This window comes from Tupaia chinensis, unplaced genomic scaffold (genome assembly GCF_000334495.1).
Source record: "Tupaia chinensis unplaced genomic scaffold, TupChi_1.0 Scaffold000221_1, whole genome shotgun sequence".
In the NCBI taxonomy this organism is placed as follows: Eukaryota; Metazoa; Chordata; class Mammalia; order Scandentia; family Tupaiidae; genus Tupaia; species Tupaia belangeri.
The window spans coordinates 1-19,999 of record NW_006159696.1 but is presented as its reverse complement, the minus strand read 5'-3'; the positions used below and the strand labels follow the sequence as shown (position 1 = coordinate 19,999).

At 47.3% G+C, this 19,999-nt stretch overlaps 1 protein-coding gene across 1 annotated transcript in view; it reads right to left on the bottom strand.

Annotated features, from left to right (window-relative positions):
• The window catches only part of LOC102470389 (V-set and transmembrane domain-containing protein 4), a gene marked incomplete at its 5' end in the record, with an annotated part of 60,098 nt that extends 42,217 nt beyond the window's left edge, over positions 1-17,881 (bottom strand). The window contains 2 exon segments of the mRNA XM_006147722.3: positions 11,199-11,232; positions 17,774-17,881. Coding sequence (XP_006147784.2) covers positions 11,199-11,232; positions 17,774-17,881 — 142 coding nt within the window.
• Between the last annotated feature and the right edge of the window lie 2,118 nt (positions 17,882-19,999).

Sequence of the window (19,999 nt, the reverse complement as noted above, 5' to 3'; positions counted from 1 at the left end):
CGGGTGTCCCAGGAGGGCTCTCCAGAGCTGACCTTACCCTAACCCAGTATCCCAGAGTTACTTTAATGCAGCCTGCATCTGCAATTCATGCCTCCTATAGGAAGCCACCGGGCTTGTCAAACACAGGGGACCCCTGACCACCACAGCCATCCCCAGCATCCTACTGCCCTTACCACGTCACTTCCCGTTACCCTGACTAACCGGAACATCTACTCCTTATTCTCATGTGAAGCCGACATCCTAAGCACACGGAGGCAAGGCCAGGTCTCCCAGCACGACTAGGACAGGGCTCTGGCCCTGGAGCCGGCGACCCGGCTGCCATCCTCCTGCACTGCAGCACTGTTCACAGACGAGGTGGCCACAGCCCCACATCCCACCTTCCCGTCTGTAGAAAGCCGACAAAGGCCGCCCCTACCTGTAGGGCTGCGGTGAGGGCTGAAGATGACGGTGTGCGTTCCATGCTCAGCACTGTGTGTGGGACGCAGTGTTGACAGAAGAGCAGCGTGGTGACTGTTATCATCCCTGGCACCTGGCCCTTGCCCTCCTTACTGCTCTGCCCTGCATCTGCAGGGCTTCTCAACCCCCGTGAACCAAGTTCCTCAAGCTCCAGGCCTTGCTACCGTGCACACGCCCTCTGCAGCCCTGCAAGCCGCCTTCCCTCACCGTCTTCACCCATGCACTCTGACTCCGCCTTCAGGACCTGGTACACACATCCCCGAGGAAAACTCCCCTATTACCCACATTCAAACCGGGGACTCGGCGTGGGAGTGTTCCCCCTAGGTGCCACGATAGCTCTGTGGGCTCCCCTGACATGGGCGTTGCCAGACTGGTACTTCTCGGGGCTCCCATTGGACAGGGACCTCAAGGACACCGGCTGTGTCATTCAGTCCTGGCTCCATGGCCTGATAAGCTGCCCCACACAGAAGAGTCACTCGGTGAGCAGACCCGTGTGCACAGAGCTCGCGTCTCCCAGGCCGTGTGGGAAGCACTTTATGCAGACCGACTCCTTTAAGCCCCCCAACAGCTATGCACTGGGTCCACTACTGCTCTCATTTCCCAGGCTGGATTCGCATCAGGGCAGCCTGGCCCCAGAGCCTTAGCCATCACGGCCAGACGCCTTGGTTGGAAGGAGAAAGTGGCTGGTCCCTAGCTACAAAGCTGTCAGTGGCTCAGCTTGGAACACTGCTACTCCTCAACTGTGTCAAAATGAAGCAAGCACTCTAAGTGGGAGTGTGTATCTTGTTTGTCTGTTTTATGAGCAGAAACTAGGTTCACTAGGGCTTAGGAGAGGGTGCCCAGGGAGAGACGGGCAAGAATGCCCAGGACGAGACCCGAGTAAGTTTGCAGGAATACCTACCTTTAGATTCTTTTTGAATTACATCTCTGCCTTCACTCAGAGATCTTGAACACATCACTTATTAATATAATCCCGTATGTCTATGGTCAGCGTGTGTTTAAAAATCTCCAGTAATTCAGAAAAGACTAAAATACTGTTTCAACTAAGCTCACAAATCAAAGTTAAACTGTGCCTGTCATGTACCCCACGTATCGATAGGCCACACCCACTGTGTATCTGAGAAAGCCGTGTGTCAGAAGCGTGGCGAGAGCTCGAACAACCTCACTCGGGTTCCAGTGGGCTTCCGTAGTACAGCGCCCACTCGAACTCATCTGCACGCTTGACTGTCTCAAGCCCATGAGAAGAGGCTGAGCAAAACACCAGGAAACGGACTGACTGGGAAGCGCCTTTGTGGTGCCCTTGTCTGTCTTCTGAAGACCTTCCCAAACTTGACCTGCAGGAAAGAAGGCATCTGAATCCATGGAGGAGGCGGTGCGCAGCTGGGGTGTGCGGGCAGTGCATTGCTGCCCTCCACAGCCGGTGGGATTCCGTCTAAATCTGATCTCCAGGACTTTCTGGAGCAGGCCAGCACTTGCCAGTTGAGCAAAGGCTGTTTTCCCTAGGAAGGGCACATTTAAAACCTTGCAGGACCCTGAAATGCTCTCTCAGGGCCTGCTTTCTATCCAAGACATCTACACCCTCGGGACACTCTCCATGGGAAAGGATGAGTCTTCCAACCCTGAAGGTCAGGGCCCCCCTCTCCCGGAAGATGGCAACTTCCGACACCAGGGATAGCACTTATTTTCCTTCTGTTTGGACTTCTCTCAGCAAGTCAAGGAATTCCCTAGAGTCTCCATGCTCTGTCCAGCCACTGGGCAAGTCCCTCTCTCAGTGACCACAGCCTCAGCATGCCAGTGTGTGACCTCTTCCTGAAGGTCCCTCCCCTGGCCTCTTGCCCTGGTCCTGAGCTTTCTGTCGATCCTCCCTGAGGGACACACAGTCAGAAGACAAAGGACACTTGTCTTGACCAGACCTCAAGACTCCAAGGCCCGACTGCCCATGCTGCAGCCCAGGGCAGGCCAATGGATGACCTGAAAGGCCCTTGGCATGACAGAGACAGGAAAAACACCCCGGCTTGCAGAGGGAAAGCCCAATCCAGGCAAGAGCCAGGATGGACAAACAAGAACTGACCATGGGACCAGTAGATGGCGTAGTGATTACGTCACTGGACTCTCCCATAGTCAACTGTGGTAGAAGTCCTGGACCCAGCAGTTTAAAACTCATGCGGGCTGCTTGTGCATGCATACCCAAGATCCTGAGAGAATGGAGGAGAAATCACCTCACTTCCTGTCTCTCTGTCTCTCTCTGTCTCTCCAGCGAGCACGTGCACCCTATAACAAAAAATCTCTCTTAAAAACAAATAACAACAACAAAAACCCAGCAGTTCACTAGTCAGGCACTGTGCAGGTCCCCTGAGTTGCACTAAGTCAAACAGGCATGAGATTCTAATCAGGTAGACGGGTGCGAAGTTGGCCGGGTGCTCACAGCAGGTTTATGGGGCAGCAGGACCCTGGGGTACGGACAGAGGAAATGTGGGCTTTCTAGAGGTAGCTCTGTGGATTGGCCTGACAGAAGACATGTCCCTGAGAGAGCTGCTACTCAGACACTCAACCAGCCTCCCTGACAGCAGCCAGCTGGGGAGAGCACTTGCAATGGCTGCTGGGCTGGGATGTCAACCTTGCAACCTTGCGGTACTTCCGGCTCAGTCGGCACTTGCTCGGAATGCGGGAAACTGCAGGGAAGGAAGGGAGAGCCCCCAGTCACCAGGGGCTGCTCGCTCACCACGGAAGGCCAGACCCAGCATCACAGCGCAAGTCCTGAGGCTCAGGCAGGCTGGTCCTCTGCAGCCCCTGACCATCCCAGCCCTGCCTCCCGCTCAGTCTTTAAAGCCAGCATCCTGCTCCTCGCAGCCTTACGGGGACACGTGCTTGAACAAAGACGTGAACAGCTTTATCAAGGCATAAGTCATCACCACAATTTTCTGATCGTAAGCGTGCAATAGATGGTAGCAGATTTACCGTCACCTCCACACAGCTCAGACCATGCCTCTTGTGCATCTGTAGTTAGTTCCTCTCCCAACTCAGCTCTACGCATCCACTCATCTCTACTTTCCCTCTTTCTATTTCTGCCTCCTTCTGGTAAGTGAACATACCTTTTAGCATATTAAAATAATAATAATTATTAAAAATAATTATTAAATAAATAATTTAATAATTCATAAATAATTATTAAAAGAGAAAAAAAGATTTTTATTCTATATCATCTGTGTCTCCCGGAAGATGGCAACTTCCGACACCAGGGATAGCACTTATTTTCCTTCTGTTTGGACTTCTCTCAGCAAGTCAAGGAATTCCCTAGAGTCTCCATGCTCTGTCCAGCCACTGGGCAAGTCCCTCTCTCAGTGACCACAGCCTCAGCATGCCAGTGTGTGACCTCTTCCTGAAGGTCCCTCCCCTGGCCTCTTGCCCTGGTCCTGAGCTTTCTGTCGATCCTCCCTGAGGGACACACAGTCAGAAGACAAAGGACACTTGTCTTGACCAGACCTCAAGACTCCAAGGCCCGACTGCCCATGCTGCAGCCCAGGGCAGGCCAATGGATGACCTGAAAGGCCCTTGGCATGACAGAGACAGGAAAAACACCCCGGCTTGCAGAGGGAAAGCCCAATCCAGGCAAGAGCCAGGATGGACAAACAAGAACTGACCATGGGACCAGTAGATGGCGTAGTGATTACGTCACTGGACTCTCCCATAGTCAACTGTGGTAGAAGTCCTGGACCCAGCAGTTTAAAACTCATGCGGGCTGCTTGTGCATGCATACCCAAGATCCTGAGAGAATGGAGGAGAAATCACCTCACTTCCTGTCTCTCTGTCTCTCTCTGTCTCTCCAGCGAGCACGTGCACCCTATAACAAAAAATCTCTCTTAAAAACAAATAACAACAACAAAAACCCAGCAGTTCACTAGTCAGGCACTGTGCAGGTCCCCTGAGTTGCACTAAGTCAAACAGGCATGAGATTCTAATCAGGTAGACGGGTGCGAAGTTGGCCGGGTGCTCACAGCAGGTTTATGGGGCAGCAGGACCCTGGGGTACGGACAGAGGAAATTTGTATGGGGCAAAGGCCTGGCCCCAGCAGGACCCTGGGGTACGGACAGAGGAAATGTGGGCTTTCTAGAGGTAGCTCTGTGGATTGGCCTGACAGAAGACATGTCCCTGAGAGAGCTGCTACTCAGACACTCAACCAGCCTCCCTGACAGCAGCCAGCTGGGGAGAGCACTTGCAATGGCTGCTGGGCTGGGATGTCAACCTTGCAACCTTGCGGTACTTCCGGCTCAGTCGGCACTTGCTCGGAATGCGGGAAACTGCAGGGAAGGAAGGGAGAGCCCCCAGTCACCAGGGGCTGCTCGCTCACCACGGAAGGCCAGACCCAGCATCACAGCGCAAGTCCTGAGGCTCAGGCAGGCTGGTCCTCTGCAGCCCCTGACCATCCCAGCCCTGCCTCCCGCTCAGTCTTTAAAGCCAGCATCCTGCTCCTCGCAGCCTTACGGGGACACGTGCTTGAACAAAGACGTGAACAGCTTTATCAAGGCATAAGTCATCACCACAATTTTCTGATCGTAAGCGTGCAATAGATGGTAGCAGATTTACCGTCACCTCCACACAGCTCAGACCATGCCTCTTGTGCATCTGTAGTTAGTTCCTCTCCCAACTCAGCTCTACGCATCCACTCATCTCTACTTTCCATCTCTGTAAATGTGCCTCTTCTAGGCATTTTATACTCCTCGAGTCACACAATAGGTAACTTTTTGCAACTGGTTTCTTTCACTTAGCACAGGGTTTCAGAGGCTCGCGTGGGTCTGGGCTTCTATCTGCAGGCAGCTTCCTTTTCATTACCAAGTGGTACTTTGGGGAAAGTACACACAATTCTGTTATTCCACTCGTGGCTGATGAATACATACATAGAGAGAGACTGTGTCCAGTTCCTGATTGTTATGAAAAGCAGCAGTGAACAAGCGCACACATGTCTTTGTGTGGGCTACGCTTTCGTTTCTTAATGCATGAGATTGCCAAGCCATACAAGTTCAAGTTCAGTATTTTAAAAACCACCAAACCGCCCTCCCAGCAGCTGCACTATTCCCACCCCCACCAGCAATATACAAGGGTCCAGTGTCCCCACATCCTGGCCAGAACTCGGCTCGGGAGCTGTCTTTTGGATTGTAGCCATTGTAGTGGTTTCACATTGTAAGGGTTTTGTTTTTAGTTGTTTCTGTTTTTAAGACAGAGTTTCACTGGCACGATGCCCCTGCCTCAGCCTCCCAAGCTGCTGGGGTCACAGGCACGCACGCCACTGCACCAGGCTTCAGGCTGGGTCAAGATTCAAACCTGAGCCTCTCACACGGCCCCAGCCTGTAGAACAGTCTTAGCAGCTCGTACCACCACGGCTGGGGCTGACGTGACTTTAATTTGGACCTTCCTGGTGACTAATGATACTGACCATCTCTTCATGTATGTATTAGCCATTGTTTTCTTTAGGAAATACACAGTCAGATCCTATTTGCCCATTTTTAATTGAGTTATTTGTCATCTTACTATTGAGTTGTAAGAGGTCTTTATATATTATAGAAACAAATTCCTTCTCCATTATCTCTTTGAAATATTTATCCTCAATCTGCATTTATCTTGTGGTTTCCTTCATGGTGTCTGGAAGTGTAATGGTTTTTAATTTGATCAATTCTCTCATGTATGAATCCTAGATTTGCTGTCACACTGTCCAAACCAAGATCACAAAGATTTTTTTTTTCCTATTTTCTTCTGAAGTGTTTATATAACGGTATATCAGTTTTTATATCTTTTTTATATTTAGGTCTATTTAAAAGCTAATTACATCAGCTTTTATATAAATATTCCTTATACCTAGGTCTAAAATCCACTTTTAGTTCATTTTTGAAATATGTGAGATAAGGGTCTCCGTCATTTTTTTAAGCTTATTTGTTTCCTCCTTTCGTGAGAGAGAGCAGTAGAGATCCGCAAGAGTCCTGCTCCCCCACCCCCCAGCCAGGATCACCAGTGCACTCACAGGCACTGCCTGCAAGGCCAGGTGGACCCTGGATCTGGACTCCGGGCCGTCCCACACTGCGACGCTCCAGTGTCACCCAGGGGGACCCTACAGCCCGTGGGCTGCAGTCAGGCCTCAGAGCGCGATCGTATGCGGATAGCCAGCTGTCCCCGCACCATCTGTGGAAAACGCTACACTTTCCCTCCGGAATTGCCCCGGCGTCTTTGCTCAGATCCAACTGGCATGGCCCAGCCTGGTGGTGCAGTCCTTAGAGTACAGACTGCAGTGCTGGATGCCACGTGGCCAGCCGTGTTTGGGATCCTTGCCCAGTCACCTGAGAATTCTAGGAGTGCACACACATCAGATCCCAAGAGCCTAAGGGAGGGGACTGTGGCAGGACAGACCCAGGCAGGGGTGTACGCTTTGCCTCTCTCTCTCTCTCTCTCTCTTCCTTGCCCCTAAGCAACATGCACATGCAAGTGCTCTTTACCATTCATTTCTTAAAAATTCAGTCGGCCACAAAGGTAGGAATTTCTCTCTGGATTCTCCATTCCGTTCCGTTGATCTGTGTGCCTGCATATGCACCAGAACCTCAATATCTAGTATTAGAATAAGTTTTGGAAACACAAAGTATAAAATCCTTTAACTTTTTTTTTTCAAAATATACATAATCTCTAGGATTGTCAGAAGTCATGATGCATTTTTGCATAGAAAAATATGCCATGAGTTTTCTGAACACCCTATAGTATCAGCTTGTCACTTTCAACAAGAAAAGTATATTGTTTAATTTCCACATCTTTAGAGGCTTCCTGTTGTTGTTTTCTTATTGATTTCTACTTTGAGTCCACTGTGGTCAGAGAGGAGACACTGTGTGATTTCAATTCTTTTAAATGTGTTGAGGTTTGTTTTATCGCCCAGGGTATGGTCTATCTTGATGAATATTCCATAGAAACCTGAAAAAAAAGCATTCTTCCATCATTGGTTGGAGTGTTTGCTGTGTATCATTTGGATCTTGTTGGCTGATCATTGATATCCTTGTTAATTTTCTGTCTGTAACAGGTCTAGCAGGTGCTGAAAGAGGCACACTGAAGTCTCCCCAGCAAAACCGTTTCTTCTCTCAGATCTTGCCGTTTCTACTTATAGGCCCGTGTAGCTCTGCTGCTTACTGCGTACATACTCAGGGTCCTCTCCCTGGTGGACCGAGTCTTCCATTGACTTACGTTACTGGGCATGGTACGTCCACACCTGACTTTCTTGTTCCTGTTTGTCTTTAACCATCTTTTTCTTCAACCCACCAATGTTCCTGTGTGTGAGGTGAAATTATCATAAGTAGCCTATAGTTAGCTCAGAGTTTTTCAATCTACGCTGCCAGTTTCTGTGATTTGATTAGTGTCTTTAAACCATTTACAGTTTAAACAAATGATGTATGTTAGCAATTAAGTCTGCCATTTTATTATCTGCTTTCTGTTTGTTTCCTGTGGTTTTCATTCCTATTTCTTTATGTTACTTAAACATATTTTAGAATTCTATCTTAATTTTTCTATGTTGTTTTCTGTGTGTCTGTGTGTGTGTCTGTGTGTGTGTCTGTGTGTGTGTGTGTGTGTGTGTGTGTGTGTGTGTGTGTGTGTGGGAAGGGAGATTATTTGTTTTTTGTTTTTCCTTCCTTTTTTCTCTTTTTCTCTCTTTCTCTTTTTTTTTTTTTTGGCACAGATATTTCAGTGGTTGTTTTGGGAATTACGATATTCATATACATACATGACTTACCACAACCTCCTGGAACCAACATCCCATCGCTATAAGTGAAGTATGGAGACCTCACTTTTCTTTAGGTCATTTTTGCCTTCCTCACTTTTACATATTATTTTCTTGACTATCAGATAGTTCTGTAATTTTTTGATTTTCAAATATAATTTTTAAACTCTTGACTATTAATGAAAAGAACTGTCTGCTGTATGCACTCATATTTCTACTCCTTCCACTGTGCTTTTCCCTCCTAACGCTCCAAGATTTTTTCCTGTTTTCAAGAATTTCTTTTAGTCATTATTTCAGAGTAGGTCTGTTAACGACATTCTTTTCATTTTCCTTCATCTGAGAATGTTTTCACTTCTTTCATTCTTGTTTTTAATTGTCCAAGGGCACATGAGCTTACCAGAGATAGACAGAGAAAAAGAGAGGGGAAAAGGTACGCCCTCGTGGGGCAAGGCCATGCCACAATCCCTTCTCCTCCATTGCTCCGTACGGTTGGAATTTGGGGCATGCAAGCACACACACGCTGTGTTTTTCAAATCACCGGGGCCAGGATTTGAACCAGTCAGCCATGTGGGATAGGCTCCCTTAACCACGAGGCTATGGGGCCAGGTCCCCCTTCATTTCTGAAGGACAATTTTACTGGATATAAGATTTGCGTTTGATGGTTCTTTTCTTTCAGTGTTTGAAAAATACAACACTTCTTTCTGCCCTATAAGGATTCATAGAGAAATGTATTGTCATTCAAATTTGTCTTCTATTGAATTGTGATTTGTCTTCAAATGGATTTCATTGGGTTTATCCTACTTATCATTCATGCACTTTCTTAAATCTTTAGGTCTTCGCCTTTCTCCAAATTTAGAGTGTTTTCTGCATTATTTTTCCAATACTCCATCAGCTCTCCTCTGTTTCCCCTTTCCTTCTGGAACTCCGACAGCAGAATATTGGATCATCTGTCCCCCATGTCCTTGAGGACTATTGTTCATTTTAGTCTGTTTTCACTTTGTTGTTCAGATTAGATTAATTCTGTTAAGTGTCTTCAAGTTCACTAACTATCCACTGAAATCTCCATTCTACTATTGAGCCCATTCAGTTAGTTTTTTATATTTTAATTTCTGTTACTGAACTTTTTAGTCCTTTTTCTTTTTTTAAGAGAAAGAGATTTTTGCTACAGGGCACATGATATACAAGCTGGAGAGACAGAGAGACAGAAAGCAAGAAATCACTCCCCAGGAGAGATGGCCACGCCACAAGCCCTTCTCCTCCATTCTCCTCTCAGGATCTTGGGTAACACGCACACACACCCAGCATGAGGTGTTTTTTGTTTTGTTTTGAGAGATTTTTGCTATAGGGCACATGCATTCACTGGAGAGACAGAAAGCGAGAAATCACACCTTCTCCATTCTTCTCTCAGGATTTTGGGAATGCATGCACATGTGCCCAGCATGAGTTTAAGCTGCTGGTCCAGGACTCAAACTATATGCGTTTCAAGCCACCAGGTCTAGGACTCAAACTGCTGTCAGTTATGTGGGAGTCCAGCTACATAGCCATTATGCCATCTGCTGGTGCCCACTTTCCATTTTTTAATAACTTCTTTCTTGGCTGAGATTTTTTACATTTCATTTGTTTTAGGAAAGTTTGTAATTGATCATTGACTCATTTTCATAACAATTGATTTATAATCCTTGTCGGGTAATTCCAACACCTGATTCATCTTAGTGTTGATCTGTCAATTATCTTTCCATCCAATCTGTGATTTTTGTTTTGGTACAATAGGTGATTTTTTTTTACAATCCCATTAGGAGACCTTGGGGTCTATGTAAATCTGTTCTTTTTTACAGGAAGTCTCTCTGTTTAGGTTTATCACATGAATCTGTCCTACTTCTCTACTTCTGCCTGTTATAGTTTCAATGACCTTCTCATTTGCAGAACCTTATGGTATTATTTTGGTCTGTTTGATTTATCTGGTGCCACTGAGTCCTGCCAGTACTGCTTAGGGGAGTGGAAGGGGTTTCCCCAGATTTGGAAGCCAAATGTCTTTGAGTGGAGGCGGCAAGTCTGAGGCCCAGAGAAATGAAGAAGTACCCTAGCTGGGCCGCTTCCTGGGACTGGGTATCTCCTGCTTATTCTTCCCTTCAGACCTGGTGTCACTTAGTTCCAAGTATCAGTCTCAGAGCTGGCAGGGAAAAACAGCCTTTCCTCTGGTGTTCATTGTTGGAAGGGCTCCCGATTCTTCCCCTTGCCAGTGATGTCAGGTCATCTAAGGTTTTCAGAGGAACTTCCATGAAATCCAGGGGAGGGATGAGCTTAACTGCTTTCTACTACTGGGTTTTTGGTAGGGGTGGAAACGGGTCTAGAACACTTCCATCTGTTGAATGGGAAAGACTAAGATGTCCTATAGTTGATTAAATTCCTTCAGTTCAGGGATCCCCAGCCAGTTTTAGCTTCTTCTTACCACATTTTGAAGTCCTCATATGGTTGCTTCTTGTGTTATTTCCAGGAGTTATAACTGTGCTTGTTAGAGGAGAACAGGGAGAAATTCACCTATTCTATCTTTTCTGGATTAGAAATCCCAGAGTTGCAAGTGCTATGAGTTTGCAGTATCTCCTGTTTCTTATGAGGTATGACCCACCAGCTGAACTTGAGGCATAAGACAAGTCAGCATTGGCAAAGGGGATGGTGAGGATCACAGTTGTTCAGACCAGCTGCAAGCCCCTTGCTGAGCAGGGAGAGCAATCCTGCAAAAGCACACACCAGGCCTCCTTCAACGTGCACGCTGACTGAGCGTGAACTCTGTGTTCTCCAGACCCTCTGGGGATGATAACCAGAGTGTGAAATCTAGAAATAGGCAAAGGCATGCAGGGTACACATTTCAGGCTTCTTTGTGGACTGACATGCAGACCTTTAGGTGAAAGAACAAATTCACTTCTTTCTTGGTTATATCACAACAAAGCAAAATAGCAAGTAATTTCATTTGAAAAAAGAGAGAAGAAAATATTCCTACCTGTTCTGAGGGCATTTCACCAGATAATGTCTCACTATAAAAGGAAAAAGAAAGAAGATGGTAAATAAATGCACCTTCATACAGGTGTGCTCCCAGAATTACCAGAAAGTGCAGGGCCGGGTGTCGGTGCCATCCCTCAACTCTCAGCACTCGCATGCTTCTCGAGGGGAGGACAGCAGCCATTGCATGGACACAACAATGACTTGATATTCTTCCAGCCTTGGATCTACGTGGGCATGAAGCCATACACTCAAGACTTCCTGGCTACATTACCCAAACCAGTCATTTTTGGTCAAGGCAGGTTGAGTTGGGTTCTAACCTGAAGGATGTTGGCATAGTAGTCACCCAGCTTCCAAGCTCTCCCTCAGTCATGAGAAAGCCCTGTTGGAACCAGATGAGTAATCTGTCCCCATTTAGGAGCTCCTTGTTATAAAACAGATTTGTGTTCTATGATTAATGTTCTTTCAGTACTAAAACGAGACCTCAGGAAAACAGTCTTAAAGAAAGACATCCTTCTATAGTAGGTCATCCTGAGGAAAACGAAATGAGCTGGCTGCACAGGAAAACTAAAAATACCTAGACACTTAATTCAACCAGGGTGCAATCTAAGGCTCACAGTTGGTTCACTTTAAGTAAAACAGTCAGGGGGGACCCGGGGTTAGATGGTAGATTATTACAATCAAGGTCCCATGAATCACACCTCATTTCTACCCCTTCCCACAGATAACTCTCTTCCATACTGACTCTGGTCTTGACCACAGACTTGCTTTGGCCAAGGGAACATTACCAAATAGAAGTGTGAATGTCACTTGTGCTAAGGGCCTACTCTCTCTTCTTGAGGGAACTCCTCTGCTGCCACATGAAGAAGCCTGGATAGCCTACTGGAAGATGAGACACATGGAGCAGATACCAATCATCCCAGCCGAGACCCCAGAGCAACCGGACCCCCGCTGATCCTCCAACAGATGTCGCTGTGTGAATGACTCCAGCCGAGATCAGCGCAAGAACTGTCCGACTGAGCCCAGCCCAAATGCTCGGAATTCTCAGCAAATAAAATACTATCTTACGCTATTTGAAATGATCTGTCATGCAGGTAGCCAATGCAGGTTCCAGAACAAGAGGAGTGAATCTCACCTTCAGATACATTTATCTGGTCCAACCTTCTAGCACGTAAACGCTTTCCTCGTTCCATTTACTGAGTTCCTACTATGTGCTAGATACTTAACAGATGCAGCAATAATAAAAATGGTAGTTAGTAATTGTTGAACATTTCATAGGTTCCTGGCACTACTCTAAGCTTGTATGACTCAGCGGTCTTTAGTCTCGGGTCTGCAAGCCCCTGAGCACTCTTCGGAGGACAGCTTTAAGAGCATTCTCTCATCTAGACCCTCATCTTCCTTGATGCTCTTTCCTAAGAATTTGTGTTCTCAGAACATGCCCAAGGTCTGGCTGTATTCCCTTCCCCCTTCTCACTTAGCATTACAATTTTCTCACCACAAAATCAAGGCACACCCCCTCACCCACCCTGATTTATACTATGGAGACCTGTCCCAGGGAGAAGGGCCTATGGGCACCAAACCAGAAATGATGTGAAATATTGATGTCACGAGAAAGCAAATGACTAATAATGCGGCAACTAAGCCTTCCACAAAGGAGGGGGTTTCTAATATTTTGCTTTCAACAAAGATTGAATAGTGATCTAATCCACTCGTCAGCTAAGAAGAGCATTAAAAATTATCTTTAATAACAGATTATTTTGTGACTTTCAACATATAATTCAGAGGCAGTGTAAAGTATTGGGTAGTATAAGAAAATTTCATCCATTCTTGCCCCTTTTTATATCAAATGAGGTATATTTCAGCACTAACATCTATTAACAAAATAGGTATAGAATCAATGGTGAATTCTACCCCTAAGCAGATTTATGAAGTAAAAATAAAAATCCATTTCAATAAAAAATGCATTTGAAATAAAAATTTACTTCATATGGTTATTAATTACTTATCTGAATTTATGACACATTTATGTCATTTTTATTAATTTTATACTAATTTCCCAAATATTGCACAATATTGATAACACAATGTCCTGGACAACTCCGGACAGCTAAATCCACATGGACGACTCCAGGTGACACTTAGAGACTTATGAAATAAAGAAAATTGTAAAATAATTTAAATGTATGTACACAATATTTTACAGAAAAACGTGTTCTAGGGTAATCAATAAGTCACTTTCAAAACAAAATATGTATTAAAGTAAGATATTTTGGAGAGAAATAGACTAAAGGTAGAAGTTCAAGGAGAAAAAGAGGCAATGTAAAATTTCTCACAGCTAAAGTATGTTCATGGGGTCTTCCTTTTTACCTCATAAAATCCTTAAATAAATATAGTAATTAAATTCAAGATATTTAGATATAAAACAGAGATAAATGTAACTATTTCATTTGACATACTTGCAATGCTCTGGAAATTACATACATTTTTCAACAATTTACGTTTAGATAAAAAGTTTAGATATCAGGACCAGCAGTTGGTGTAATGGCTATGTCGCTGGACTCCCATGTAATTGACCCCAGTTCAAGTCCCAGACCTGGTGGCTTAAACTCATGCCAGGCGTGTGTGTGTGTGCGTGCCCAGGATCCTGAGAGGAGGATGGAGGAGACAGGATTGCGGCATGGCCATCGGCCCTGGGGGGTGATTTCTTACTTTTTGTCTCTCTGTCCCTGTCTGTTCTGGCAAGTGCACGCGCCCTATAGCAAAACCTCTCTAAAAAAAGAAAAAAAGTTTAGATATCAACAAAAAATAATCAAGGGTACACAGTTTTAAAAAATTATTTTAGAAACTGTGCAAACAAAAGTGTTAGAAGACCACAACTTGATACTCTACTCTTCACAATAGTCTTGTCATTATTTCTATTTTATAGTGGAAGACACTGAAGCACAGGGAGCTCAACTCACTTGCTCAGTCACATAGTTGACGTTATAGACTGAACTGTGTCCCCTCAAAATGTGACTGTGTTTGGAGTAGGGTCTTTAAAGGAGCGACTAAGTTGAAATGAGGCTGCTGGGGTGAGCCTAGTCCAACATGACTGCCGTCCTTCAAAGAAGCCATCAGGACACAGGTGTACACAGAGAGACGACTGCATGAGGGCACAGCAGAGCCAAGGAGAGGGCTCAGAAGAAATTGCCCCTGCTGACTCCCTGGGCCACATCTCCAGCCTACAGACTGAGAGGTGGGAAAGGCACCCATCCGAGGTATCTCGTCCTGGCAGACCGAGCCTCACACACACCCAGGAAGCAGAAAAGAGGTAGCCTGACCCCAGAGTGCTCCTGTAGCTCCTCTGCATCATCCTCAGAGGAAACGGGCTTGGGCTACCTGAGAGTGGCACCATCGTGGACCTCCGTCCTGGTCAGCTCTAGATGGCTGAAGCCATAGGGATGACTGCCCAGGGAATCCCAGCCCAGATTGCAGAATCCTGAGCAAATCAATGCTGCCGTAAGCCATGCCGTTGGGGAGATTTGTTACACAGCAGTGGATGCTGTGAATATTTGGGGCTACTGTATGTGCTCTCTGTGTAAGAGTCGTTCGAAGACAGGAAACGCAATTGCTTCAAGCTCTGTCTTCAGAACCAGGAAAGAAGTCCGTCAGTGGCAAAGTAGCCCATATTTATTGGTGCTCCTCTATCCTCCATCATATCATCTTTGTTATTAAATTTAATCAAGGAAAAACACTGGGCAGGTTTCTGTAATCCAGGCCTCATTGGATGCTAGGGGACCCTCGCAAATCTACCTGCCTGCTTGCTCTGGAACACCACCGGCTGGCTCTGAGCCTGCAGCCGCCTTCCTGGGCACCATAGCGGCCCCGCAACAGTGCAGCAAGAGAGGTGCCGGACGCCTAGGGCCATGCAAGGCAGGGTCTGCCTGGGGAGGACTAGAGATGCCAGCCGGACCTGCAGAGGAGAGCTGCCCCAGGCCAAAGTCAACTTCCCAGGAGCCGCAGGAGCTAGTTAGAGCTACTTAGGAAAAGCCTCAGCGACAACTGCCATGGAAGCTGTAGGGACATTCCTCTGACAAGGACAACCTCTGACAGCTTGGCTTTCCTTGAACAGAAATGTAAAAGGCTTGGGTTAAGGCTGGGCCTCTACCACTCCCCTGTCCTGGAACTTTATCAACCCCATCAGTCGTGTTCCCTGTTGAGCATGAACAATGCAGGCTGCCACCCATGACCACATGGGAGCATGCAGGAGCCCAGCCAGGCGCCTGCTGTGACAGGTGCTCACAGGAAGCTCTCGGCAGCTGAGCAAGGCTTTCAAAGGCAGTGCACAGGTGCACATGAGCTGTCTGGAGCCCAGGCTGGGGGCTCCCCATCTCCGAAGGCTCCCTGTGAGTCTGGGAGGTGGACGCCCAGTGCTCCTGGGGTACCCCTGCCCTCCTTGGCCATGTTCTGTTTCCCTGGGCCTGCCTGGGTCTAATGGGGGCACAGTTCGGGCCAGACTCTATCACACCCCTGAGCCCAGAACACAGTTGTGTTCAGGCAGAACACCACTGCTTGCAAACTGCCCGTATGATTTCCAAACTCCAACAGCTGGGAGCGAAGCAGCTGGGAAATAGCCATTTGTCCACCATTTGCTGAGCATCTGTCGGGGGCCCCATTCCAAGGATGGAACACATGGCCCCGGCCTTGCCCACTGCCCTCGTGAATGGAACAAATGCCCTTGTGTATCTGCAACCCGTGCCTCAAACCGTGGGAGAAAGGGCACCGTGGAGGGAGGCTGAGCTGGTCAAAGGGCAGCCTGGACGCACAGGGCTGAGGAAGGGCCCACCTCTGGAGGTGGAAGAGCCAGGCCACAGCCCCTACTCCATCACTGGGTGCTGACTGTGTTCTCTGCTGCCCCTCGGGATCCCCTCCACCTTGTCCCCCCTGCTCAGACCCCCGGAAGCTGACCTCCGCACCCCTGTGCTCCCCGTCTCTGGCTCCTAGCTGCCTACAGCAAGGAGAGGACTGCCCAAAGGACCAGTGAAGGAGAAGAGACCAGAGGGGCACCCCGGCCCTGCCCTTGCTGCCCCAGGCTGCTCTGGCTGCACCTCCCCTCCTCGGCCCTGCCCTGCAGGGATACCTCTCCCATGACTGCAGCTCTCAGACCTCTCCTCCCCATGCACCTGTAGGTCCAGGTGGAAATGGCTTCCTGTGGGCATTCACCCTCCATCTGTCACCGTCTCCAAGGTGACCTTTGCTGCACCTGCACGTCAGGGGGTGAGGGTGGAATCCCCTCTGGAACTGCTCAGCTGCCCTGCTTGGAAGGTCTCAAGCCATGATAACTGAACCTGACACCACCCAGCTGTAGGACCCAGGGCTAACAGGGATGGTTCCCCACACAACCGTGACCTCATGCTGTCCTCAGCACAGGACCTTTACTGGCTGCCAAAATGCACTCCGGGCCTTGACTAACATGTTCTCTCTCTCTCTCTCTCTCTCTCTCTCTCTCTCTCTCTCTCTCTCTCTCTAATTTAATCTTCACAGCCTGTGAGACTGGGCTACTAAGTCTCCCTAAGGTGCACAGAGGAAGGCAAACCCCAGAATGAGTGAGGAGACACCACTGGAAGCAGGTCGGTCTAACTTCAGAGGTCAATTCTCACATGGTCAGCTCTGGAAGCTGCAGCACCTGCAGTTATTTGGGACATTTTGGGGGGAGGGTGCAGGGAGGACCATCAGAGGAGATGCACAGAAGCTGCTGGGCCTGTGAACAAGGCTTGATGGGAAACAGGGACTCAAGAGACAGCAGGCGGCCATTGTAAAGAGAACCGAGTACCGGGGACCAGCAGGTGGTGTGGTGGTTAAGGTGCTGGGCACTCCCATGTGGCCAATCATGGTTCAAGTCCTGGACCTGGTGGCTTGCTTTTTACCTCTCTCTCTCTCTCTCTCTCTCTCTCTCTCTCTCTGTGTGTGTGTGTGTGTGTGTGTGTGTGTGTGTGTCTTGTCATATTAAAATAAATGAATGAATAAAAAAAATTAATTTTAAAAAATAATAATTCTTTTTAAAAAAGAGAGAAAGAAGCAAATACCTGAGAAAGAAACAAAAGGCAAGAGACAGGACAAAGGACAGAGCCCAGGAGCAGAGGCACCAAGGACTGGAGAGGGAAGAGGCCATGACTAGACAGGAAAAGGGGCCAGGATACTTTCCATGCCCACCTGCCTTCTAGGTGAACACCGACCAGGACATCCCGTCTGAGGATGGGGGTCCATCCCCTTTCAAAAGTGAGGACGCCACATTTGGAATGGTTCAGGAACTCGTCTGAACACACAGTCTTAGTGAGAGCCAGTGAGGCGCCGGGCTCACCATCTTCCCAGGGAGAGTGAGAGCAGTAGAAACCGCAGGACCCAGGAGGGGGCAGTTAGACCAGCCGACAGTGGCCAGCTGATTCCAGCAGAGCCTCAGCAAAGCGTGGGCTCTAGCTTCCTTTGTCGCCAGCCACAGACCGATACCTGCCCAGGTTCCCACAGGTGCTACGTGGCCCTGCCTGCACTTGTCTGTGGTCGCTCCTGCTCTGTGCATGGCCCTGTCTGTTTTCTCACCTCTGGATTTTCTCTTGTGGAACACAGACTGCCAGAGGATGACCAGCGTGAAGAGCAGGACACTGAGGATCCCAATGCAGCACACGAGGACGGCATACATGTAGAGATCTGCAAGACAAGGACGCCAGCTCATCGTCACACGGGCCATGTAAGGGGCCACACACTGGGGCACCAGCGGAAACGCTAACCACAGCATTCACAAAACAGTAATCAAAGCAGCTGGTATTGGCAGAGGGGTAGACACAGATCAATGAAACAGAGCACCCAGAAATAGACACACATGAGTGTTTCGGTTTTTGGGGTCTTTTTAGATTTTTGCCGTAGGGTGCGTACACTCACTAGAGAGAGAAAGAGAGAGGGAAAGTGAGAAATCACCTCCCAGAGGGATGGTCATGCCACAGTCCCTTCTCCATTCTCCTCTGGGGATTTTGAGCACACACACACTCGCCCAGGGTGTTTTTCAAGCTGCTAGGTCCAGGACTCGAACCACGGAGGTATCCATGTGAGATCCAGCTCCTTAACCACCATGCCACCTGCTGGCCCAATTGATTTTTTTTAATTGCCCAAGAGCATGTATACCCCCCAGAAAGAGACAGAGAGATAGAGAGGGAGAAGGCACCCCCTGCCGTGGGGTGTGGTCACACCACAACCCTTCTCTTCCATGTCTCTATTCTGCTGGGATTTGGGGCGCACACAAACATGCATCCAGCATGTCTTTCTTCTTTTTCTCGGTGGGGGGAGCCAAGACAGAATTTTTAATCCAAGTGACATTTTATCTATAAATGGAAAATATTTTAAAATGTAAAAGAAAAGGATTCCCTGTGAGGAAAGAGTAAAATTCCTCTAACAGGTGGAATGTTCTCTCTTCTTCTTTTTCTTTTTTTATTTTTATTTAATTTTATTTATTTATTTATTTTTATTGACTTATTTAATTAATGTATTATTATTATTCACACATTAAATCTATACTCTGGTAGAGACTGAAAGACTGGAGAACATCCAGCATGTCTTTCAAGCCTCCTGGGCTAGAATTCAAACTGGGATCAGCCATGCAGAATCTGGCTCTCCCCCCAGGAGGCTACGGGGCTGGCCCACGTTCACAGATGGTTTACCAAAGTGCCGCAGGAAGGCAGTGGCCGAAAGACCGCCTCTGCAGAAATCGGCACTTCAGCAAGGGAGTTAGCCTGGTGAAAAGTAAGATGTGTAAAACCTCGAAATAAACCTCACACATGACACAGAGAATCAACTCAGAATGAACCATGGCCCTAAATATAAAATTCAAACTTTAAAAATAAAATCATGAGGGAACATCTTTAAGAGTCAAAGACTAGACGGAGCTCTCAGATTTGATAGCAAAGGCAACATCTGTATAAGAAAATCTTGAATAAATTTAATTTCATCCAAATGTAAACTTTTGCTCTGCAAACAACCATAGGAAGAGAATGAAAGGTCAAGAGATAGACAGGGAGAAAATATTTGCAAACCGCATACAACAGAGGGCGAGTATCTGGGACATAGAGGACGCTCCACCTTGGCAGTAAGATATCAACAATCTTATTAGAAACACAGGAAAACATCTTGCCCATCTATTCACCAAAGAGAATATTCAGGTGTGAAATAAGCACAAGAGAAAAATTTCAACTTCCTTGGCCATTAAGGAACTGCCACATGAAATCACGTTAGCTACCCCATTAACCTTTCAGAATGGCTAAAATAAAAAAATACACCAAATGCGGCCAAGGGTGTGGAGAAACTGGTCACTCGGAACTGGCTGTGCGAGTGTGAAGTGGTGCAGCCACCCTGAAAACTCTTCGGCAGCTTCTTAAAAGGTACACCTGGAACTACCATCCCACTGAGCAACTGGACCCTGGGCTCGTGTGTCCCAGAGAAATGGCCATGCAAGTTCATAGAAAAACCCGCACATGTCTGTTAGTAGCAGCTTCATTCACGATGGCCTCAACCTGGGAACAACCCAGATGGTTTTCAGCAGGTGCACACTCAAACGGTGTGCTACACCCACAACACTGCACACCCCTCAGCAACAAAGAACAGACTACTGACACAGCATCCCGCATGAACCGTGAAGAGATGCCGAGTGGGGGAAATAAAGAATCCCAAAAGGTTACATTCTGTATGATTTCACTTATATAACATTCAGGAAATGACGAAATTAGCTATTCATAATTTTATTAATTAAATTTATTAAAATTATTTATTAAAATTTTA